Raw genomic sequence first — 26,435 nt, 5'->3', positions numbered from 1 at the left:
TTTTGACATTTTTGTTAGATTTTCAAGAAATGACTATACAGTAAACAACACCTATGTTTAACCAAGTGTCTAAAATCTGGCGAATGCTGTCACAACACATAGGACTCAGCTACACAGGTCAATTACAGTACAGTATAACATTAAAGTGTGTTATAAAATTTACACCAGGGGACGCTGTCCATGGAAATATGCATTAATAGCGATATAATTTTTTTCTTAGTGTTCTTTAAATCTGTGTAGATCCAAGCCTAATGAGTGTTGCGCATCAAACGTAAGTTTACAGTTTCACGTATAAAGGGGCTGAAAGTGATCCTTTTTTAAAAACAACAACCAACAACTAGAAATATTAAGGGCAGCCTGCTCCTAATTTCCCTAACTTGTTCAATTCACTACAGACCAAGCATTTTATAGTTAACAGCTTTTTAGGTGGCAAAGAAGTGTTTGTACATACTGAGTTTAGTTGTTTTTTTAAAGAACAAATTAAAGCTTTTATTTGTTTCTGGGAAACACTGCAGTCTCTTGCAGAATTATGTGTGCGGGAGGACTTTAAAATCCCTGCTCCCTTGTGAGCATCTTGTCATTTTGTAAATTTTGCTTAGTTTTACCACCTCCTCTGGTTTTCCCTTATTTAGTTCCTCACAGACTGTTTTCCTCTTCACCTGTGGGACACACACACACACACACACACACACACACACACACTCACTCACATACAAAAGGCAGAAAGGAGAGCACCTTTCATTAACCAAAGAAATGAACAAACCAACTACAGAAGCGCTGCTCATATATGTTCACCAGCAGTGGTGCAGCTAGGTAATTTTGAACTCTGGACTTAATGGTCTTGATGGGGGCTCTAGATGGTCACAGAATCATAGAACTGTAGTGTTGGAAAGGGACCTGAGGATCATCTAGTCCAACCCCCTAACGATGCAGTTGCCCCATATGGGGATCAAACTTAAAACCTTGGCATTATCAGCCCCACGCTCTAACCAACTGAGCTATTCAGGCATGCTGTTACTTCAGATGGAAGCACAGGCCCCCACTGAGAACATCAGGCAATTAAAAAATAATCCTCAAAATGTCAAAGCCACACCCCTTTTTATACTGCCTTGAATTTACAGAGGCATGTGTGTCAATCTCCTGTCCTCTGGCCATCAGCTCTTGGACGTAGCTTTACTACTGTGTTAGGACCAGCTGACCAGGGCAAAGCCCCCAAGCCAAAAGAGCCAGTGACTGATTGGGCAGCTGGTAGGTAAAGTCTTGCCTCCTTCCTGTTGTTATGAAGGAGCTGCTACAACAGATGCTGGGGGCATCAAAAACAGCCCTGTGGGGTAACACAGACCTGTCAGAATCAATGCATTGGTTCTGAGCATGTTCAGAGCAGCAACAGGAAGTGTTTCCTACTCTGAGGAGCTTTTTCGTGTGTTTGGTTTAGTTTAGCGACCTTGCTAGACAGAGAAAGAGAAAACAAGCAAGCAAGAGCAATCCTCTTTCTGTAATAAATTCCTATTTTTTAAACTTCGTCATTTTGCTTAAAAAAAGAGAAAGAAATGGGAAATTGGGAGGAGAGGTAATGGAAGTGTTGCAACAAACTCTTTAGCAACCATTTAACTCATTAAAAGTTGCACCAGCTGCTTGGTTGGGCATGGCCAATAAGGCAGATTTGAGCCATGGACCGCTCTAGAGTATTATTTCCAGAAAAGGTATGTGGAACAAGCCCTTCCCCTAAAAGGGGATACAGCTTGAATGGAGGAAAACGCTGTCGCTGCTGTTTTGACCTTGCTCTAAAATGAAAAGTTTGGCTGCTGTGACATTGAAGATATCCTAAGTTTTCACCTCATTAGGTATAACTGACATCACTTGGATTCTTGTTTGTATAGCTGTTTGTATAGCTGCGACAACAGACATGCACTGAAAGACTATGAAGCAAGCTATTATTCAGACTTTTGGGGTTTTTTTTAAGTGTGTTTTTAAATGTATTGTGTATGCAACACCACCCTCAGATTGAAAGGCTTGTATTTGAATGGTGTGCTGTGTATTCCTTGCACATGCAGCTTTGCAAACTATCTGGTGACTTTCAAGCATTTTTAGAGACTATCCATGGAATGTATTAGAATATTTAGGCTTTCATTTCATTTCATATTGTTAAATGTCAGCAACAATAATTAAATACCAGCCAGTTTGTCTTTCAGTATGCTAACTGCTGTAACATCTGGAATAGTCAATGAGTTGTTGTTGTTTTTTAAAAAAGAAAAACAAATTAGAAGATAAATAACCGTAACTGTTAATGACTTCTGTGATACAGTTCGTGAACTATGGAAGTATCTGTTGTCAACTTAAGTACATGTTTTGCTTCATAGGATTTACTGTTAGGATTGGCACCATTAGTGTGCATTTCATGTGTTCTGTTCATCTGAAAATGATTTGGGGTGGGGTGAGGGATGACAATATTTTGCTGCACTCTGCTGATACGTTAGTGGCACTGTCATTACTAAGTTGGTCTTTCATGTAACTTGCTTTGGAGTTGTTTATATGCAAGTGAAGGGAACCTTCAAACTGGCTCAGACCCCCAAGTTGAGATTTCTCACTAGTAAGAGGCACTGCTCCATACCGAGGCCGCAACATTCTGCTCTCCATTTTGATCAACTTTTTTATTCACAGTTATTTAAACCAAACAGGACTCCAGCCAACGCTGCCAGCACTTCTATCCAAAGGTTAACAGGTAGCAGGCGTGGGGGCTGTTAATTTTTAACTTCAAATCTCCTATGCGATTTTCCAATAGGTCTCAGGATAAGGGGGCCAAAAAAGCTATTAGTAGCAGATTCTGAAGATAATTCTGAGAACTGCATAACTTTCTTTGCAGAGAGAGCCAATATCTCTCAGAAACATTTACAGTCAAACTTCCTTGGCTTTGTTGTTGAGGCGGCTGATTCTGTAAACCACAACGCCTGACTGCAACACTACTCTCCCCTCTTGAGTTATCTAGAGACTAGTATTCAGAAGCATGCTGTCTCCAATCGTAGACAGTGCTTTTCCCCCTAGGAAAATAGGAGCCGGTACTCGCCATGAAGCTGTTACATTAAGTGTCACACTTTTTAACCAAAAAGAGAGAGGTGCACTGCGCTACTCACCACAAAGTGGCTACAGTAAGTGCCACATTTTTAAATTACAACAAAAATAGGTGCTGGTACTGCGTGCCTTTGAGTACTTCTGGGGGGAAAGCACTGAGAGTCATCAGGGTGAGTAGTCACTGTGCTGAGAATTTGTCCAAGTTTGTGGCTTTCACTGCCTCATGTGGGAGCAAACGCCAGACACTGCCATTTACCTGGTCGTAAATAGATCTGAACTCTCCAAAAGCAAGCCCTTATGTAAGCAAGCCCTCTGCATTCCCAAAGGAAGCCCTATAGCCCAGAGTAAGGGAAGCAAGACAATCCCTTCCTTAGCCCATTTTAGTCAGGCTAGTAGCTCTGCTGCGTTCCTGGTTGTTGACTTTGAAATAATTATATTTGTTCCCTCAATGCTGTTTGCTCGGAGAAATGTTTTGATTAACCAGCATTGTGTTATTGTGCTGAAAAGGAATTGTTTTATTTATGAATGCAGATAATAATGGTCCGGCATATGCTTCTGCTGCTTAGAGAGATGGTGGCGGAGGCAGAAGAAGAGAAACGGTTGCTATCGTCCTCTCCCATGGTGTGCCTGCTTTTAGGACAAATGTCCATCCAGGAAATTTTGCAGGAGTCTAATCACACTGGCGCTCTATAATTACACAGCTTAATTGTTTCTGGATGGTTTGAGAAATGCTTTGGTGCCATTTGTCCTTTCAGAATCTCACCCAGACGCTTATTACTGTGCTTATACATCCCAATGTACCTCTTACTAATTTTTCTCTGTTTGCCTCTTTCCAAACAAAGCAACCTTTTACATTTGCATTCATAAAACCGTTGCACCTCCCCTGTTCTGTTTTCCTGCTGGCAATTCTAGCCCTGCTTCTGTATCCCCGTTTTACCTCCAGTAATCTCTGAAATCATACACATGCTCCTCTGACTTAATGCAGTGGGCAAACAGGTGCTCTTCATTTCCAGGTGGGAGAGGGGGAAAAAAGCTTAACTTTTTGTAATACCCAATTTTCCCGGGCCACATTCCATTAAGTTAAAACGCCTGAATAACCAGTATAAAAACTGAATTCTACTCTGCGGCTAAACATATTGAAGCACAATGAAATGTTTCGGGCCGTTTTTGAAAAGCAGATCGCTGTATTTGCAGTATAAAAAACAACTTTAACTACGGAAGACTGGAAATAAAAGAGTATACATGGTTTTACACAACAATAGCAGCTTATTTCTTATTTTTTAACTGGCCTTGAGAGGGGATCTAAATGGGCAGTGAGACCCACTTGAGAGTGCAAAACCCTAGCTGTTTTGAAACCATGAATTTGAAGCACTGAGCTCCCCACAATAATCTTGGGAGCCATAGTTTACCCTTCACAGAGTGACAGTTCCCACTACCCTTAACGAACTACTGCATATATTGTAGCACAAGCGATTGACATTATGTGCCCACTATTCTTGAATACTTGTTGGGATAAAGGTCTGAAGAGCTGCCCTCCTCAGGCTCCCTATATAATTGAGGACTCTGAGAACACGCATAGGGGAAGCTTCCATCTTCAGAATACTTTTGCTTCCCATTCCACCCATGACCATTCTCAACTGCAGAATTTTGAGAGGTTACAAGGTGACGTTTTGCATAACACAATAACATGACTCTGGCAGCATTGCCATCTTGACAGATGCGTTTCACAGAAAAGCAAGCTGCACATAATTTTTGTCCCCCCCCCCTTCTAATGTAAGCTGAGAAGTGGTACCAAATGTTCAGCTGACAGCATGGTCAGAGGCTATTCAATTTAGGCAATATTTGTCAAAAGTGGTGTCCTGCATTTTAGCACCTATTATCTTTCGATTATGATCCCCTGGATACTTGGTTTGAATGAGATCGGAAGAATTAAAAATGGCCTCACAAATCACTTCTTAATCTGGTGAAGTAAGCAGAGGTTGAAAAACATCCTGCTGTCATTTCGGTGAGTTGTAGGGACAAAAAAAAATGTAAATAAAGGAAAATAAATCACTGGTTGGTTCACACTTCATCAGCTGCCTAACAACCTGTAGCCAGTTAATTATACACCCTTAAAATACATGTATAAGGGGAAATGATTCAGAACTCTTTTAATGGGATGCAGGATAAATACATTCCTTCTAAGCGTGTAACCCTTCGTGTGCTTTTGTAAAATAGGTTCTCATGACAATGGAATGGTTTGGGCCTATACCTAGAAACAAAAAACAATTGTGTGCATTCAGAAAATACAGTAAATAATTAACAGTACTATAGGACATGGCAGGAGCTGGTGCAAGGTGCTGGCTACAAGGATGTCAGGAATCCCTAATGAATACACTAGGACTGGGTGGCCCCTAGCCAAGCTCTTGTCCCCTGAGCCTCGGTCTTCTCCATCTGTAAGGTGGGTGCAATTATATCGGTCTACCTAACAGGGCTGTGGTGGAGTGTTGTCAGGAGTGCCAAGGTCTGCCACCATTTTACATCATGTTCCCAGCCAAACTCCTTGGCTCTAGATCCTTTTCTTGTTGCCTAAAATCCTAGGCGAGGCCAAAGCTGTTTTAAATTTTGGTTTTATTTAATGCTGTGACCCATCCTGGGACCTTATGGTGAAGTGGAGGTAGCAAATAGATGAAGTTACAGTAATGATAAATAACAATGGCTGAGTTCCTTGTCCACGCTTGTCTGGAGTGGCTCAGGGTACACAATGGCTCTAAAAATGAGTATGGGATCGCAGCCTTATGAAATGTTATCAAATTTAATTTGTACAGCGCCCTTCATCATCAGACCTCAGCGTGGTTCGCAGAATAAGACGCAAGATAAAACGCAAGTAAATAATTACACCAAGTAAATGATCAGTTGTGTTTGTGTGAGTGCTTAAAAGTATTGTCGCACTTTGAATTATAGCAACCAGATAAAACACCTGCTGTGCCTTTAGGGGCTTTCCTAATGCTGCACGGCAGGCGCCCATTTCCCAAACTACGAAGCGCTTCTCTGGCTGACGAGAGAGAGGAGCTCCCGCCTATTTTGACGCGGCGCTGGCCATGCACACGACCTCGCGCCCATTCGGCCACCTGCACTAGCGCCCCCGTTCCAACGCTTCGCTCTCATTCGCCGCCCAGGAGGGCTCGAGAAGCAACCCGACGAGCTCTGCCAGGTGTCTGCTGAGGTAAAGTGGCGGGGGTAGTGGAAGGGAGAGAGCGCGCGCCTCTCTTAAACCAGCTCGCGAGACTCCTCCCCTCCGTTCGGCGAGAAGGAGGGACCGCGCGCACGCGCTCAAACACCCACTTACCTTCCCGTCCCTCCTTCGCAACTCTCGCTTCCCTGCCGAAAGAGCGCACGCGCGGCTCGCCTCCTTTTTCTTTCTCTCCGCCCCCTTGGCGTGGTGGCGTCAGCGCCGAAAAGCGGTGAGTCGGGGCGGTGCAGTCGCGAGTGGCGTTTCTGTGTTGAAGGGAAAACGGGAAGAAGGAGCTGGAGTTGCGGGGAGCTCTACGGGGGCCGGCGGGGCTCAAGCAGCCGAAGGCGTTTGGAAATGTGGGGGGGGGGGATGGGCGCGAAACAGTTTCGCGTTTTCGCCGTGAAGGGAAATAGAGAGAGCCAATTGAGGGTGGGATTATTTATTATTATTACTCATTTTGCGAGGGTGCTCCAGTTAGCCCCTTGTTGTGGCGAAATGCAGCTCTGCGAGGCAGGCTTAAGACCTGCTGGCTGTGCCTCTGAGGGGAGATTTCCCCGGTCAGAGGGGAGAAACGGGGAGGACGCGACCGGTCAAAAAGGCTCTTCCTCCGGTCAGCGCAGTGAGGAGGAAAGTCCAAGTTGCCGAGGAAGGGAGAATATGACCTGCTTGTGGTGCTTGCTTGCCTTCATTCTGACAGGAGGGAAAAAAGGCGCTAGTCCTCATCTTGCCAAGGGTATTGGGGGGAACGCCGCGCGTGCAAGCAGCTGCTGCAAAGAACAGCCTCCCCCCCCCCCCCCCGCCTCGAAAGGCGGCGGTGTCTGCTGCCATGGGGGGTGCAGCACCTTCCCTTGCCCTGAGGTAAATCAGGGAGTGAAGGGAGCTGCGGTGGATGCTCCTAGTCAAGTGTTGAAGGTAAAAGGTCTTCACCACTATGGCCATAATAAGCCTGTGTGCACTTGGAAGTGAGCATGCAATAGGTTTGACGGTGTTGCCTCAAGATCATTGGTTTAAAAATCCACCACACATGTCGCAAAGGAGCTTCTCATTCTAGGAAGGGACTTCTCCTTCTGCAGCTGGCTTAGTGGGATGAAAATCCTTAGTCGGTGCACGCTCCCCCCCCCCCCAAATCAGGTATTCCACCTATATGTGGATTTATATCGCTTACTTAGGAAACACCCAAGTCCAACAACACTTCTTCTTGGTCGCCTGTATGAGGTCATTTGTCTCTGCTGTTCAAATGACAATAAGGACCAGGGAGGAATCATTTCCACTTAAAGAGGGGTTATATAGAGCAGGGGTCAGCAAACTTCTTCAGCACTATCCCTTAGACCTTATGGGACTATATTTTTGGGGGAAAGTGAACGATTTCCTATTCACCACAAATAACCCAGAGATGCATTTTAAATAAAAGGACACATTCTACTCATGTAAAAACATGCTGATTCCTGGGCCGGATTTAGAAGGCGATTGGGCTGGATTTGGCCCCCAGGCCTTAGTTTGCCTACCCATGATATAGAGACGTAAACTTAAGATGTGTGAAGTGGAGAGCTTTTATGAATAAAACCATATTCTTCAGGAACTTTTGAGGTTCACATGTATGACTTTCTGAAGCTACTCCAAGTGTAATTGTTTAATATTGAAAATTGGTGTTGGCATAGAACCAAATGACCTGCATCACAACTTGCCACTTGTGCTGTTACTTAGGGTAACCCACCTGACTGGTGCAAGAAATGGGGATAATAAAATCATAGAATTGTAGAGTTGGAAGGGACAACAAGGATCATCTAGTCCAACCCCCTGCAATGAAGGGATCTTTTTGCCCAAGTTGGGGCTTGAACCCACATCCCTGCTTGTGAATCTTTTCCCATATAAGAAAAAGCTTTGCCAGTTAAACTTTCCTATGGAGGCTGTTGTAAAAGCCACTAGAGCAAGGCCAGGTAAAGCAAAACAACAGGAGGAAACACTGTTACTATTTAAGTAGGCAAGATTACATACTTGCATTCAATGTTACTTAATCTAAAATATTTGCCACTTCTTGGTTCATAGTCATTACCTTTGATTAAAATCACCACATACCATAAGCATGCATTAAAAGGACAGTAAACCCACTTTATCCCCTACTCTTTGACAACCCTTCATTAATTGTAGTATTGAAAAGGTAACCGATAACAGATTTAAGCAACACTTTGAGGTTGTCTTCTAGATGTAAATTTAATTGTCATGTTTCTATCCCCAATTGCCACAATTTCAGCAGCTAGATAGTCTTAAGTTCCATCATGGTCAAAGAGTTGTGGCATTTTTTCAAGATGAACTCATTTTCTGCAACCATTATTCTAGTGATGGTGTTTAGATTTGGAGCCCTATTTGCAAAAATATTTATATTTTATAGTGAAAAGGTAAATTCTCCACACACAGCATATATTGCATTGTTTACATTTCCTTTACTTTGGGCTATAGATGTGTTTGTTTTATTTATGATATTTACATTGTGTGTCTGTGTGTTTTAAAGCAAAATGTAGCATATCTCATAAAAGTATCCAGTTCAGCAGGACTTTATTAGGAAACACTAATTTCAGCAGGCTGCATAAGGAATAGTTGAGCACAATACAGTGATACCTCGGGTTACAGACGCTTCAGGTTACAGACTCCGCTAACCCAGAAATAGTACCTCGGGTTAAGAACTTTGCTTCAGGATGAGAACAGAAATCATGCTTTGGCGGCGTGGCGGCAGCAAGAGGCCCCATTAGCTAAAGTGGTGCTTCAGGTTAAGAACAGTTTCAGGTTAAGAACAGACCTCCAGAATGAATTAAGTTCTTAACCCGAAGTATCACTGTATTTATTGAATACATTATTAGGAGAAATCATTTTAAATTTGGGGTACTGTAAAGCTAAATGAAGCATATCATATTATTGCTTGCAATCTTTTGGAAGTGATGCCACCATTTGATAAAACATAAATCTACATATATTTACTTCTTACAATTGAAACAGACTTCATGTTTTAAATTATCTCTGCAAAATATTTAATCATACTGCAGAATAATACTTATTCAAGCAAGATGAACTTGATTTTACAGAATGTGGAGGTCAGTAACTCGGTATACTTTTTGACTCCACAGTGTAAGCCTAGGTTTTCGGAGAGAAAAATTACTAAGATCCGGAGATTTGTGAAATGTAGACATAATTCAGTCCTATTAAGGATGACTCACTGAATTCTTTTATTGCTGGTTTTAATGGGGTGGTTCTTTATAGAAGTTCTCTACACTATAGTTCTATAATTAATATGTGCCATATCAGTGCAACACCAAAGGATTCCTCAAATAGGTTTTCACTGTCCTGCGGATTTAATTCAAGTTGTAATAATATGCCAAAGGATCAGGCTAGGATGCTTTGAGGTTACGCTGAGAACACTGAGGGCATTTTGTGCACTTCAAAGCACTGTAGCACAGACTCAAACACATGTGCTTCGAAGAAAAGGAATAGTAATAAAATCAGAAACACAGAAAAAACCAATTTTCCTCATGCTGTTACAAAAAAGGCTCACACAATAAAATTAAACTGAGTGACAGAACAGTCCATCTACTAGGACTTTGTAGTGAGCCATTGGATGTCATTTTGTAATGCTGATAGTTAGAGCTGAGATTTCTAACAAGACCAAAAGGAGGGGAAACCCATAAATGTGAAGTCCTGCTTGACAAAGAACCTTATATAGGCCAGGGACCCAGTGGTGTAGCTGGGTAATTTAAGACCCTGGACGTAATAGCCTTACAGTGGCAAGGGTTTAGACAGCTATATGTACTGCTTCAGCTGTGAAGCACACAAGCGACATTTTTTCCACCCCCACTGGCATTCCATGCTTAACAACAGCTTCTGCATATCTGATAATGTTAGTGCAAACAAAAAACAGTCCGCCAACCCTGAATAATATTAATACTTTGAGGATGTGCATTTACTCGTTTTAATCTCACTTAAATCAGCACCATTATGACAGCAGGAATAAAATGGACTTTACCCATATTCCAAACAAGTTTAGCATTTGGGTAGCAGCACACTTAGCAAGTTCAAACTTAACTATCGTTTGGAACATGTGTGGACCAGGACAATAGTTTAAGGAACTTGACAGTGGATTGTGGCCACTGAGCCTTAATTTGGAGACATGCCTGTCTACATCTGGATTTGTAAAAGGGTTTCCTTAGAAACAAATGCCTTCACTGTCATGTTCAGTATATGAGTATCCAATAAATAATAGAATCATGTGTTTGCTTCTGTTTATTAAAGAACCTTGCATGTATGCCACAATGCTGGGGAAAGCTACAACATTCAGCTGATAAACATAATTCAGTAATTAGTTGTGCTAATGTACAATGAATGGTATTGGTAGAATTCCGCCCCCCCCCCCGCTCAACACACTGACGTTGCCTAAAGCTTTCCCTTAGAGTTTATTAGCAGTTTGACATAATTTCTTGAACTGTACGCTTTTTGCTATTTTTGCAAATTCTCCCTGAAGCTGAATTGACGGGACAAATCTGGATGATCTTAAACTAGGAAACATGTCCAGCTGGTGACTCAGTAGAACGTGCTTTTTCTGACAATTTTACAAAGCAGTTGGGACACTTAACCCATTTCCAGCGATAAGATAATAGGAACATGGTTGCAAACTGCTGAACTGAATGCACTTCTTAAATGGCAAAAGGAACAAATCAAGTTGTTTGAAATAAGCTGCTGCGTGCCATTGCCATTCCATGCCTCTTGCCTCTCCTTATGAAAAGCCTATCAGGGGTCATCTCCCTACCCTACCCCAATTTGCTTTGAGGAAGGTTGCTGTGATTTTACTGCTGTTTATCTTGTAATACATCAGTGGGTAATTTTTAAGTGCTTAGACTTGCAAATTTGTGAGTTGAGGCTTTCGGTGTATTACTTGATGAGTTTTGGCAGGCGGCTTGACAAACTGTGTCTTCTAATGTGCAGACGAGTGTAGGAAATAAAAATAAACATTTAAATGTAGAGAGCAATCTAAATAGCATCTCTGCTCCATATGTTGTAGTACCTGCTGGAGACCCATTATAGTCCCTGGACTTTTTGTACACTAACACTTCAGTCCAGATAGCGCTGTGCTCCATCTGCTGTAATCTCTAAGCTGCACAGTATGGGCTTCCTTGGATTTTGACCTGTTATTTGCTGGTTCTTTTGATCTTTGCTAGGCAGGCAATTTGCCATTCTCATTCCCCACCCTTTTCATTGTTGCTGTAAACTACAGCGCAGTGCAATTGCTTCATTTTTATTGTTTATATATAAGGCAAATGCAAATGTGTGAGCCCTAATGGTACATACAAGTAAAAGGGCATAGACCTTTTGTTTTCTGTTTCTAGCTTTTCTTGCTGTAGGATCTTCGCATAGTATGACTTTTTTAAAGGCAACATGGGTGGATCTCAGTCTAAGAGTATAGGTTGCTGCAGAAAATTGTTTCAAATCGCAACTCCCCCTCTCCCCAAGAATGACTATTCTAAGGAATGAACACCTGGCTTTGGTCATTGACACATCATTTAGGTTGGATCCCTGTTGACATAAAGCCTAAAATGACTTGCTGGGCTCTAGAGTTGCATAATTTCTCTTTCAATAACTTTGAGAAGTGAAGGTTTGAAATAAAAAAAGATCAAAGAAGGCGCTTGATATTTGAATGCTTCCAAGTATTTCAGTATGCTAATATTTCAGTTTTTCATACCTGGATTCAGTTTTGTTACCTGTATTTGAGTGGTGATGTTAAACACAGCATTTCCTTGTTTCCCTCTTGTTAGGTTCAGTGTCTTTGCTTTAAAAAAAAACCCTGGCTCTACTCAATGATCTAGTGCTTTGGAAGCATTTTCTTCTGTTCAATTTTGCAAATTAAGCAGCATATTTGTCTGTTTGCACAGCAAATATTCTTTTCCATTGCAGAACAGCAGAGATTACAAAACATACAGCTAATAATTCATCTGAAAGTATCTGCTATTAGACAATTGTGTAGTAACTTTTTCTGGGTAAATGGCTGCTTCATCCGTTCACAGTTGTGGTGTATTTTTGATTTCCACGATATAGGGGGGACCAGTGGCAGAGCCCTGATGATGGTGTATTTGCAGTAGGCGGGGTGGATTGGCAGAAGGCAGATGCACGTTATCATAGTGCATGCTCAGTGTGTATTTTCCTTTTCTTGGTTGGATGGGATTGAATCTTGGTTTAAAGATGTACAACCATGACTGATGTGCTTACTTCTTACCTGCAGGCATGCATTCTCACATTGCAGAATAGTATTGTTTTACTTGCATTGCATATGCTGTATCTCCAACTTTCGCAGACCACATTTCTGAGTCTCCCTGGACAGTTTCACACATCCAACCTAGAGCCTGGATAGCTCAGTTGGTTAGAGTGTGGTGCTCATAACACCAAGGCTGCAGGTTCGATCCACGTATGGGGCAGCTGCATATTCTTTCATTGCAGAGGGTTATACTATATGATCCTCAAGGTCCCTTCCCACTCTACAGTTCTGTGATTCCATGTAATCAAGTGATGATTGCCAAAGATAAGGCTAAACTGTTGGGTTTTCATTGGGTAGTAGTTTGTTTACCTATTATTAGATATTTACATTTATATCTCACATCTTTCTCCAAAGGAGCCATGGGCAGCAAACATGTCACTACTAAAACAATATAATTTTGTAAAAGGTGAAAAACAACGTTCTAAAAAATATCCTAAAAGCTCCTAAAACCTATCACATACTTTCAAATTAATACTTTCAGTTTTGCCAGGGACAGAATTTTTAGTCCTCAAATGCCTGGGTAAAAATAATATCCTTAGAATTCTCCTAAAATTTAATAGTGAAGGAGACTGACACACCTTTCTAGGGATGCAGATGGGAGACCACTACTGAGAAGGCCCTTCCATCAGTGACTGCTAACCAGGCATCTTCCTGTGGTGGAACTACCAACAGCCCCTCTCCTACAAGTTTATCTCTAACTCCAGATGGGCAGATTTACATTCCATTACTCTAAGTTCCCAAACGAAAATAACCAAGATAACATTAATAAACTAATATAAATAATAGTTTAAAAACTGGTTGCCCATAGTCAAGCCTTTCTTAACCTTGGATCCCTAGATGTTGCTGGACTACAACTCCCATCTTCCCTAGCTAGCAGGACCCAAGGTTAAGAAAGGCTGCAGTAGGCCAACCTATTCCTCTGTTCCAGTTACAGATAGGTAGCCGTGTTGGTCTGCCATAGTCAAAATAAAAAAAAATCCTTCCAGTAGCACCTTTAAGACCAACTAAGTTAGTTCTTGGTATGAGCTTTCGTGTGCAAGCACACTTCTTCAGATACTTCTTCAGGTATCTGAAGAAGTGTGCTTGCACACGAAAGCTCATACCAAGAACTAACTTAGTTGGTCTTAAAGGTGCTACTGGAAGGATTTTTTTTATTTTGACTATTCCTCTGTGTGATGCTTTTTCCTGGGAAGAATGAGAAAGGAAAGACAACAACGCCCATCACCTTTGCCTATTGGCTATGCTGGCTAAGACTGATGAGCTGTTGCTGATTGTAATTCAGCAATATCTGGAGAGCACCATGTTGACTGTTCCTGTTTTAAGAGTATATGAAAAACAGGCAGCTATGATTTCCATAAGGGGGGAAAACTCTCAAGTGCACAGATGGGCCATACCTTTATTTGGATCTAGCCAACAACACCACCACCACATATAAACACATCATAAAACATAAAACATTAAAAGATTCCAGATACAGGGGTGCCTTCAGATGTCTTCTAAAAGTTGTGTAGTTCTTTATCTCCTTGACATCTGATGGGAGGGCAAAAAGGCCCTTTGCCTGGTTCCCTGTAACCTCACTTCTCACAGTGAGGGAACTGCCAGAAGGCCCTTGGAGCTAGACCTCAGTGTCCGGGCTGAACAATGGGGGTGGAGATGCTCCTTCAGGTATACAGGGCTGAGGCCGTTTAGGGCTTTAAAGGTCAGCACCAGCACTTTGATTTGTGCTCGGAAATGTACTGGGAGCCAGTGTAAGTCTTTCAGAACTGGTGTTACATGGTCTCAGTGGCTGCTCCCTGTCACCAGTCTAGCTGCCACATTTTGGATTAGTTGTAGTTTTTGAGTCACCTTCAAAGTAGCTCCACACAGTACTCCAAGCAGGTGATTACCAGGGCATGTACAACTCTGGTGAGATAGTGCATGGGCAGGTGGGGTCTCAGCCAGCATACCAGATGAAGATGGTAGACATCTGGCTGGACAGAGAATAATTGGGAATAGGTAATTAAGCTCTCCAGAAACCTTCATCGGGTTAAATGTTACGCAAAGCAGGAAGTGAGAGGATGAGGGAACACCCCTCCCATACAAAGTTTACGATGAATGTTGAAGCCATATGATCTCTTGTGGCCCAAAATATTGGAGATTACAGTATGACTGGGCTATGCCTAGGATTCTGGGACAAAACAACAACAACGGCAATCCCTGTTTGCTTTTTGTTGACAAATTGTATTTCATTACAACTAATGTTTTGCTTAAATGCTATTGAAATGACTTTGTTCCAAATTCTTGCTTTTACAGTGGCTCTACTTTTCTTCCATCTTTTAGATTATGGCACAGACCCAAGGCTTTGGGCGAAAGTACATCAAAGCCTTTTTGAAAGGCTTCTTTGTTGCTGTTCCTGTGACGGTGACTTTCCTTGACAGAGTGGCTTGCATAGCAAGAGTGGAAGGAGCTTCAATGCAGGTAACAATGCAGCTGCTTTTCCCCCAGTTCATTTTCACCTGCGTGGAGGCCTCAATTATAAATTGACAATCCAGTTTCAAAAGCAGGAGAAAAATGCAATTTTCAGCATTTTATGTAAAAGGCCTTTTCATTACAGAGAGGGCAGTTTCCACTGTGTTTGGTCAGGCAGGAGTTTCTTGCGTTTGGGGAGTGCAGAACTTAGCAGGGGTTTCCCCCCCTCCTTTTTGAGACATATACTTCTATTTCTTCGAGAGGCTTAAGAAATTTAAAGTATTCTATCTGGCTAATTTAGAATTAAGAGAAGTATTACCTGTTCTGTCAATCATGCCTGGGTAGAATGTGGTGTTGGCAGGAGAGTTGATAAATAGATGGCATAGCCGTGCACTGCAGCAGAAGTTGCATTGGGAAAGATGCTATGTTTGAATTGAATTGTATTTTTTTAATAACTTAAGATGGATCTTGGATTTTTAAAAATAATTTCCCTTTCAAAACCAACTTTTCAAAGACAGATGTTTCCACGACCAGTTACTTTCCTTTTTTGGGGGAAGGGGGGAGAGTTTCTTCTAGAAACTTGATTCCTCTCTATCTTCTTTAATTTTTTGAAGTCCTTTATTTCAGTTACACACATGGCTTGCTTTATTTGTTTTACATCATGATTTGGAACAACCATCAGCCTCTCCCTCTTGCTTTTTCCACAGGTATAATAATCCTCTCTGCTTGTACTTTTTAAACTACAAGTTGTGTAACTATACTCATTGAGTAAGATGTGCAAAAAAGGATTTATGCACTTGTATCCACTTAACACAGGGACACGGGTGGTGCTGTGGTCTAAACCACTGAGCCTTGGGCTTGCCGATCAGAAGGTCGGTGGTTCGAATCCCCACAATGGGGTGAGTTCTTGTTGTTCAGTCCTAGCTCCTGCCAACCTAGCAGTTCGAACGCACATCAAAGTGCAAGCAGATAAATATGTACCGCTCTGGTGGGAAGGTAAATGGCATTTCCGTGTGCTGCTCTGGTTTCACCAGAAGTGGCTTAGTCATGTTGGCCAAATGACCCGGAAAAACTGTCTGCAGACAAATGTTGGTTCCCTCAGCCAGTAAAGTGAGATGAGCGCTGCAACCCCAGAGTCGTTCACAACTGGACTTAACTGTCAGGGGTCCTTAACCTTTTTTTTTTTATCCACTTAACATAATCATTCATAATCAAACATCAATTAAAATGTGTTACATAAGCATAGAATTTTATTGTTGTGGTTGGACTGTTCAGGTCTATATATTAATTTCAATATTAAAATGCTGTAAGTTTCCTTTATTTTAACTAAGCTGAATTTAATTGTGTCTGATTTTAGTTGAGGCTTCCTTATCTGGAGTGTTTATAGCATCAGAACCTCAGGGGAGAATGCTCTTTTCATGATTAAGAGACTTCTCTAGTTAAGGTAATCTTATAGTGATGGAGGGCGTGATGATAGTGAGGACCAGGACTGGAGTGCCCATGCTTTTAGTCCAGCTGGGTGCAGATCTTGAAGGTTTTGACACGGATGGCCTTTATGAGAGGCGTGTTTCTGCCTGTCCCAAATGTCACTATACACCAGTTTCATGTGGTGCTGCGGTGGGAAACGTGCCTCGTTTCTGGATCAGCACAATTGGAGACTGTTTTGACAATTTTCCAGCTCATATGTAACACAAAACCAAACCATGATTTCACATGAATGAGCAGGTGTGCTGGTTTCTGAACTGGAGATTATGCCTGGTGTGCTCATTCCCAGGTCCTGCAGCTGCTGTGCTCTTCAGAACTAAGCTATGGTTTGACTTAATGTTACATCTGAACCTGAGTTAGGGTTAGCCCCACTCCATGCATTGTAATCAAGTTTTGTTCTTGAGTTTGAAGTTTTCTGGGTGAGTGGAACTGCATAGTCACTAGAAATGCGTGACACAGCTCTTGGTGGTCTGCATCTTTTCAGATTGCATGTGATTGATCTCATGTTCAAATGCTCCTCCAAAATTTTTATATATCCATGAAGATGACAGGTTAGCAGGTTAGGGAGAAACCTAAACTAGAACCCTTTTTCCTAATACAGGTGTACTTATAGAAACTGAAGTTAGTGTGAACTGTACAATATGTGAACTTTGAACCTGCAGTGTTACCTATGGAGTAAAATGAGGAACTAGCGCTTGGTGTTTGAACCCATCCAAAATTATTATTATTATTATTATTATTATTATTATTATTATTATTATTTAAAAGAAGTTATGGGATTGAATTGATCAGGATATATTCAACTTCCAACTGACAGCGCTTCTGTAGGTACATGTTTTCTTTTTCTTGTTTTGCCTGAGGAAGGAAAACATGACAAATCATCTTCTTTTTCTTTATCTCACACTCCAGAGAGTGAATTATGTTGAATGTGTTTGAAAGCTATAGGATGTGATGGAAAGTGAAGTTTAGTCAGCATGACGCCTTTTACTCATCAATAACACACTTGCATCAGATATATGATTGTCTTGACTCTAAGCTTTCACCGTGCAATCCACAACGATTGGATTTGTAATAGACCTTTTAGACTCCTAGCTGGTTTTGTGCACTCATTATCCTATCTCATGCTGTGATTGAAATTAAAAGTTCTTTCAAAAAAGGAAGGAAATATGGCTTACTCTTCTCTTTTCAAATTTCCTTTTTTGTTTTTATATTCTGAAGTCGGGTAAATGTAGTGCAGCCCTGCAATTATGGGATAATGCTGCCGTGTTAAAATAACAAACAATTTATTCCAAATCAATTAAAATACATATCATTGTTCATTTTGTGCTTATTTTGCAATTGTTCAGTGCCAGAAGCCACATAGTTAAAACTTTTAAACCTGAGTGCAATTTACCTTATCGTGATCTCAGTTTTACATGAACTAGTATCTGATTAATGCACACCTTATTGTATCACGGTTGGATCATAATTTTCTAACCAGATTAATTTCTCAGATTATTACTGTTCTCTTGGAGCTAAGCCTTGATGCGCTCACCCAAAAAGTTATTAACATATTTCAATATTAGCATATTTACTTAATGACTTGAGCATATGTGAGACAGAATGCAGCTGGTGGGATAATTTAGTTGTTTGTTGCTATGGATTTTGTATCTTCTTTTTGTAAAGTTTGTGGGCTGGATCAGGGTTTCATGCAAATGAAACTTCTTTTTTTGTTCCATTAATTTTTATGTGTAAGCGCAAACATCACAGTACAGTGGTACCTTGGGATGCGAACGGGATCCGTTCCGGAGCCCCGTTTGCATCCTGAAGCGAATGCAACCCGCGTCCACGGGTCATGTTTTGCCACTTCCGCGCATGCGCGTGACGTCATTTTGACCGTCTGTGCATGTGCGCACGACGAAACCTGGAAGTAATGTGCTCCATTACTTTCAGGTTGCCACGGAGTGCAACCCGAAAATACTTAACTTGAAGCACATTTATCCCGAGGTATGACTGTACTCTTAATATAAACTGGGAGTGGAAAGTCAGAGGTCATCGCACATGTTGAGACATGCAGGAAGTACTAGCAGTGACAGAGCATGATTCATGAGCAGGGGTGCCAACTTGAATAAAATATTGGGGGGCAAGTAAGCCCCACTCCACATAACACGGCACACACACACCGTTTGAACAGCAGTGCCCATCAACTTTGGGGGAGTCCTCTCAAATATTTTATTGGGGCGGCGACAAAGGGACCTCAGCCCCTAGGAGTTGGCTCCTATGTTCATGAGTTTCAGAAGCCAAAGATAATGTGTCTTCCCAATCAGAGACCCTTTTTAATACTTGAGAGGTTTAGTTCTGTTGGCTTGAGGTCACAAAACTGAAAAGTGGACCTGTCATATGACAGAATTTTTCAACTGGTCAGTTAAGAACAAAGGAAGATAGGATGACCTAGTTCTACCTAACGTATATTTTAAATATACTTAAGTTCATTTATCCTGTAAATGCCCATTGCCAACCGCAGTTATACAGTAAAACACAATAAGCTTTACCTACTTATCAAAAATGAAAACTCAGCTTTCTATTTATAAGTATGATGCCTATTGTGAAACAAAACAAGGCACGTGAAATGAATGTGTGTGGTGGTTTCTCTGACAGCGGAACAATTCAAATGAATGGCTTCCATTCTGAGTAATTTGAATGATTTTGCTCTCAGTATATTCCCTTTTAAAATAGCTTTTATTTTCAAAGGCCAGTACAAGTCTTATTCAGTCTCTGTTTTGCTCTGAGAATGAGGAATGATACAAATTACTGCTTGATTAATAATGCAGTTTTGTGGGAAAAACCTAATTGGTAGGTAGGTGTGGAATAATAGTGAAGCGTTGCAATTAACTGAGTGAGAACTGCGTAACTATCCATCAGTTATGGAAGATTTTCTTTTACATAAAAGCATAATATATGAATACTGAATTGGAATATAAAAAGTCTGAGGTAGAATGCTAGGAATGTTGCACCTGGCCAGAATTCCTCTAAATCTTGAATTTCGGCCTTGAAATGTATTGTTATCAGTCATCAGACATATCAGCCTGTCTTGGATCACTTCAGAGACTTTTAACAGTTCGTAGTCTGATATAAAACCAACTTCTGTAGCAATGAGAACTGTTAGAAGGAGTAGTGAGAATTCTTCCCTCTGACTGACAGATGCTTATGCTGATATGCTTCTAGAATTTTCTAGAGGTTGGTAGAAAGCTATGTCTTATTCAAACCCCCAACTCAGACTGCTGTATAAAGAGAACCCTGTTACATGTTCCTTGAGGTTTGGACATTACTTGACTTTTCTGTGGGGTACAGTGAGTACAGTGGTACCTCGGGTTACATATGCTTCAGGTTACAGACTCCGCTAACCCAGAAATAGTACCTTGGGTTAATAACTTTGCTTCAGGATGAGAACAGAAATCGTGCTCTGGTGGCACGGCGGCAGCGGGAGGCCCCATTATCTAAAGTGGTGCTTCAGGTTAAGAACAGTTTCAGGTTAAGGACGGACCTCTGGAACGAATTAAGTACTTAACCCGAGGTACCACTGTATTCTGCATTTAAAGGACTTCACCCCCTGGACAGGCTATCTCAAGGTATGGCAAAGAGAGAGTTCAAAATTCATATGGGAAGGGAAGAGACCCAGAATTAAACATTTGATCTTAATAGATATAAAGGACAGATGAGGCTTCTCCCTACCAGATCTGAAATTGTATTATGAGGCAGCCTGCCTCACATGGTTGAAGGACTGGTGTAAACTGCAGGACCTGGACCTCCTGGATTTGGAGGGCTTCGACAATCGATGGGGATGGCATGCTTACCTTATATACGGAAAAGCCAAAATCTAGAAAAACTTCACAAACCACATAATTAGAAAGTCACTTTTCCCAGTCTGGGAGAAATACAAAGAACTGTTGGAGCCCAAAGTTCTGTGGTGGACCTCCCCAATTGAAGCTTCCGTGGTGAAAAGAAAAAATACTCAGGAAATTTGGCCAACATATAAAACTCTTTTAAAGGAAGAAGATAACCAATTAAAATTTAAAAGTTTTGAGGAATCAAAAGAGTACGTCTCAATTAGTTCCAATACCATCAGGTATATGAAAAATTGAAATCTGACAAACAAAAGGGTTTCATAACAGAAATCTCTCGATTCAAATCCCAGATAGTAAACTCTAAAAGAAAAACCCTCTCCAAAGCACACCAACTCCTCCTTGACTGGGAAGTCAAGGAGGAAGAGGTCACTGAGGCCATCGTTAAGTGGTCACAGGACGTTGGGTATTCAGTAACCATGCCACCGAAGCTTACTTCCTGGGGATCACAGATCTGGATATCCCACAAAAAATGAAGAGTATATTTTTATATGCCACAGTGGCAGCAAGAATTCTTATCGCTACAAAGTGGAAGAGTGATGAAATCCCTTCTATTCATGAATGGATCCAAAAGTTAACAGATTATGCAGAGTTAGATAGTTTATCAGAAAAAATAAAGAACAAACCAAAACAGGAATTAATCTCAAAATGGGAAGTCTTTAAAGTTTATTTGAAAAACAATTACAGTAGTTTAAACTCTGTCACAGCGTTTGAATAACTTTAGTAGTAAATTTAAGAAAGATCTGAAACCTTAGATAAATCAATACCGTATTTTTCGCTCTATAGGATGCACTTTTTCCCCTTCAAAAATGAAGGGGGAATGTGTGTGCGTCCTATGGAGCGAAGACGACATAGCCCCGCAACCCTCTCCCGGCTGGAGAGGTGACGCGCGGCTATGGCAGGAGCCTCTACAGCCGCGCGTCACCTCTCCAGCCAGGAGAGGGCACGCGGGGCTAAAGAAGCCCCCCGCGACCCTCTCCCGGCTGGAGAGGTGACGTGCGGCTATGGCAGGAGCCTCTCCGCTGCACCTTTCCGCTGCTCCCTGACTTGCTCTTTGGGGCTGGTGGTGGGCTTCCCCCCGCCAGCCCCAAAGAGCAGGTTGAAAGGAACCTGAAGCCTGGAGAGCGAGAGGGCTCAGTGCACACCGACCCCTCTTGCTCTCCAGGCTTCCAAGGTAGCCGTCTGAACGCACCTTAAACGGCGCCTTGTTTTAGAGCGGGAAAACAAGAGGGGGGAAGTTCTCCCCCTCTCTGCGCAGCGCCTCCTGCCGCTTCACTGAAGGGGCGCTGGGCAGAGAGGGGGAGATTATTTTTTTCTTGTTCTCCCCCCTCTAAAACAAAGTGCGTCCTATTGTCCGGTGCGTCCTATGGTGCGAAAAATACGGGAATTAGTTAATTTAAGACAAAAACGTGTACTGGCAACAAATAATAGATAATTGAAATAAGGAATGGACAGGAGGTCGGGTCTATAGTCCAAGGACCACTTTTTGTTTTATTGATTTGTAATTAATATTGTCCATATCATGGTTGGGTTTGTATTTCTTGTCTTATTTTTTCTATTTCTTTTTTGGTGTATCAAAAAAAAGGGGGGAAGAGGGGGGAAAAGAGGACTTCACTGCCCTGGGAGGGCATACCCTGTTTTCTCTTGAGACATACAGATGCCAACAGTCTAGAAGGAAGGGAAAAATAAAGTATGTTGCCCTGTGCTTGCCAGTTGCTGAGGAGTAGGCTGTCTGTCCATGCTGTGCATATCCTTTGCGTGCTGTGCCTGCCTGCCTGCTGCATAGCCTCATATGATAATTAAACTGCAAGCCTAACTTCCCAATAGCGAGCCAGATTATGATCTGTCCATTAGGAGCCCCTCCTATCATAGGACCGAGATGGCCCTGGTTGCCCTAACAGATGATCTCTGCAGGCAGCTGGATCGAGGCGGGACGGGGCTGCTGATTCTTTTAGACCTGTCAGCAGCCTTCAACATGGTCGATCATGAACTTCTGGACCACTGCCTCGCCAGTGGGGGGATCCAGTGCACAGTCCTTCAATGGCTCCACTCGTTTCTCTCTGGTTGGGGACAGAGGGTGGCGCTTGGGGGGGGGGACTGTCGTCGTGCCACTCCTTGGTGTGTGGAGTGCTGCAGGGTGCGATACTCTCCCCGATGCTTTTCAACATCTTTATGCGCCCCCTCGCCCAGCTTGTCTGGAGGTTTGGTTTGGGCTACCATCAGTATGCTGATGACACCCAACTCTATCTGTTGATGGATGGCCATCCTGACTTGGCCCCAGATACACTGATCAGATGTTTGGAAGCTGTGGCTGGATGGTTACGTGGGAGCCGGTTGAAGTTAAATCCTTTGAAGACCGAGGTCCTTTGGCTGGGTTGGGACAATATGGGATTGGGGGGCCAACTCCCATCTCTTGCGGGGGCGCCATTAGTGCCAGCGCCGTCCGTTAAGAGTTCAGGTGTAATCTTCGACACCTCCCTTTCTATGCAGCCATAACAAAGGTGGCATTTTTTCATCTCTGCCAAGCTAAGCAGTTGGCTCCTTAGCTCTCTCGCCCTGACCTAGCCACTGTGATCCACACGACGGTCATCTCCATGCTTGATTATTGTAACTCACTCTACGTGGGGCTGCCCTTGAGACTGACCCAGAAACTCCAGCAGGTGCAGAATGCCGTGACAAGGCTCCTTTCGGGGTCTGCCGCGGGATCACATTCACCTGGTGCTATACCAGCTGCACTGACTCCCATTGGAGTACAGGATCAGGTTTAAGGTGCTGGTTTTAACCTTTAAAGCCCTATATGGCCTAGGATCCTCGTACCTACAGGACCGCCTCTCCTGGTATGTCCCATGGAGGACCTTATGGTCAAATAAAAACATCTTGGAGATCCCGGGCCACAAGGAGGTTAGGCTGGCCTCAACCAGAGCCAGGGCTTTTTCGGCTGTGGCCCCGATCTGGTGGAACGCTCTGTCACAAGAGACTAGGGCCCTGCGGGACTTGATATCTTTCTGCAGGGCCTGCAAGATGGAGCTGTTCCACCAGGCCTTTGGCCAAGGCACAGTCTGACCCCCTCTCTCCTTCTGTAATCCTCATAGAACTCTAGCCCAATGGTTGCCATTAATTTGATTCTGAATTGATTTAAAAATGTATTTTAATTAATTGACTGTGTGGTTTTATGTACACTGTGCTATTTTTACTTGTTGTTAGCCGCTCTGAGCCCGGCTTTGGCGGGGGGGGGCAGTGGGAGATATCTATATCTATCTATCTATATCTATATATATATCTATGTATATCTATATATAGATAGATTATATATATATATATAATTTATTATTATTTTCATGCATCTGGCTTGAAGATTGTGTGGCTGTTTTATTCCATCATATGTTGAGTGTGAAAAGAAAGGGGATCAGAAAAAGGACAGTGGATCATCATTTTTATTGATTTCTAGTCCCAGCTTACCACTGCCATTCAAGCAGGCAGATCCATATCGGGGGGAACTCTGAAAATGCACAAAATAGCAGTATATTAGTTAGTTAGTAGGGCTGAACTGAAATGTCCCCTTTTAACAGTTGATGAAATATAAGGATAAGCATTTTAGTGGGAAGGTGAATGGGGGGTGGGGGGCTATAGCAGTGGCACTTCTCTCTCCTTCTTCCATTTACAATAAAAAAAGCCCTTGGGATGATGCTATGTCACAATGCAGTCTTGTTCCAGAAGAAATGGGGGGGGGGGCAGGAGATGGCAGCCACCAGCTTTAACATCTGGGGAAACTGGAAGTAAAATACAGTGGTACCTCAGGTTACAGACGCTTCAGGTTACAGACTCCGCTAACCCAGAAATAGTACCTCGGGTTAAGAATTTGGCTTCAGGATGAGAACAGAAATTGTGCAGCGGCAGCAGGAGGCCACATTAGCTAAAGTGGTACCGCAGGTTAAGAACAGTTTCAGGTTAAGAACGGACCTCCAGAATGAATTAAGTTCTTAACCTGAGGTACCACTGCACACAGTTTGATCACAGCCGCAGGAATTGATTCAACTCAGTTTTTTATCAAGCTATAAGGAGATCACGATAACTTTGGTACATATTTGACAGAGACTCCTTTCGATGGAAAGACACAAATAAGAGTCTGTTGGCTTGTTAAAAACACATTTATTATACTTCGTTTGAAATCGTAACTGGGAAGCTGGAGCTTATCATTTGAGCTATGTAGGTAGGAAACATGAGAAAGTCAGTCCTTTGTGTTGTATTGAACAAAGTAATTGTGCTTGTGGAATGACTTCGACTTGGGCAACAAAGCTTTCCCTCCCTCTCCTTACACATTCCTGCTCCTCCTCCTAATCTGACCTGGGTTTCCCCACAACCCTCCATAGCAGATTTGGCAAGAGGAGAGATGGGGAGTTCCATTGCATGAACAGAGGTAATTCAAGGGGTACAATTACTCCATTGATACAACCCTTTGCTCTCTCTGTTATTTTTTTATTTTTAAAAAACCTGTTAATCATACACAAGATCAGTAGCATCAGCAGAAGAAGCTACTACTGCAAGTGAAGAGCATAATTAAACGTTGTTTAGATTTTATGGCCTATAGCTGCTGAAATGAAGGAGAATATGAATAAACATCACTATTGACAAAATTGCATGTTACGCCTGATTACTTAATTACTCTCAGTGTGTATCGTTACATGGGAGCCAAATAATAAAAAAAACCATTGTGGTACACTGGTAGTGTCTTATTAAATCAGTAAGTAATCTACTGAATATTGAAATGTTTGGTTCACTGGGTAGATCATCTCTCCCTGTATCATTCACTTGTTCCAATGACGGATTTTAATTTGGCTACATTCCTTTTTTTAATAATCTGTACAACTGATTTAGGTCTGTGTATTTTCCCGGACAACACCATTTGCACATCTTCTTCCTGCCCACAATCTGATCAGTTCTCCATCAAGATTTGAGATATGGAGCTGGTGCATGACCAGATGTGTTTCTTTTTGAAGGAGGGTGGTGACAGGGCCACATGATAGCTATTCGGATCTCCACTAATGCAAATTATCACCTGTCTTAGGAAAGAGCTGTATGGCAGGAACAACCCAGGCCTCTTGCTGTGGACATTCTCACCTGCTCTGCTCCCAGAACTAATAGAGGGGGGGAAAAATTCATATGGAGAGGTTGCTCTCCTAGACAGCTAGAATCAGTGTAGACAGAATTATGAAACTGTGTACTTATAAGAACTTATACGTATAGGAACCAAGCATTTTTTTAAACTCTGCCTCTGTCCAGGACACCTGATCTCATCTTAGTCATCAATTCCAGCCTGGAAAAGTACATGAAGGAGGAAATTGGGGGGGGGGGGGAGTGTGACTCTTGCAGCATCTTCAACTCTCTGTACTTTCTTTCCACTTCCTCATCTCTACATTGCTGACCTCAGTCTGGAAAAGTGGGCAGAGGGCCACTGGGGAGCAGAGATGGATTTAGGGTAGCACGACGGTTTCCGCTGCACTGGGCACCAAGCCTAGGAGACATTGCAGGGCGTCACAATGGTGGCATTGTGAATTGAATAGAACAAGGTGAGAGATGGCGGGGGGCAGGGGAGAGAGAGAGAGAAAGCGCTGAATTTTGGACTTGCACAGCACCGCTGAAATTTGAAAGACCAAAATTTACCCCTGCTGGGGAAGAAACCTTGAGAGCCACAGGTAGCCCACAGATTGCCCACTTATGTGTTAGCTTGTGCTACTCTTAAATCTTCTGGAATAACTCCTAATAGGTCTAATTGACAGCAGGGAATTCTATCTTGTGGGGGCCTTGGTTGAAACAAATGTGCCCCTTTTCTGTTGTTTGGTGTCAGACCTTGTGGACCCTTGTGTAATGCGTCCTCATTGGGTCTCATGCACTTCATGTCTTTATGTGTGCACACACAAACCAAGCCTTTTTGAAAACACTGCCTCTGAAATTTTTGGAGATGGCTGTTTCTGTTGAGGAGGCGGGCCCTTCACCACATTGGACTCCTAACAAATACCCGACAATAACCTCTACTGCTATTTATTTC

General features: G+C 42.4%; 1 protein-coding gene across 2 annotated transcripts in view; it reads left to right on the top strand.

The window, feature by feature from the left end:
* The first annotated feature begins 6,360 nt into the window (after positions 1-6,360).
* IMMP2L (inner mitochondrial membrane peptidase subunit 2) overlaps positions 6,361-26,435 on the top strand; it is a 478,312-nt gene continuing 458,237 nt past the window's right edge. The window contains exons 1-2 of one of the 2 annotated variants that reach the window (XM_081022426.1): positions 6,361-6,512; positions 14,895-15,032. In XM_081022426.1, coding sequence (XP_080878552.1) covers positions 14,898-15,032 — 135 coding nt within the window. In that variant the 5' untranslated portion in view covers positions 6,361-6,512; positions 14,895-14,897. The remainder of the gene's footprint in view (positions 6,513-14,894; positions 15,033-26,435) is intronic. The other variant, XM_081022425.1, reaches the window with a different exon arrangement.

Source organism: Podarcis pityusensis (genome assembly GCF_964106645.2).
Source record: "Podarcis pityusensis genome assembly, chromosome: 10".
Lineage (NCBI taxonomy): Eukaryota > Metazoa > Chordata > Lepidosauria > Squamata > Lacertidae > Podarcis > Podarcis pityusensis.
This window is presented reverse-complemented; position numbering and strand designations above follow the sequence as displayed.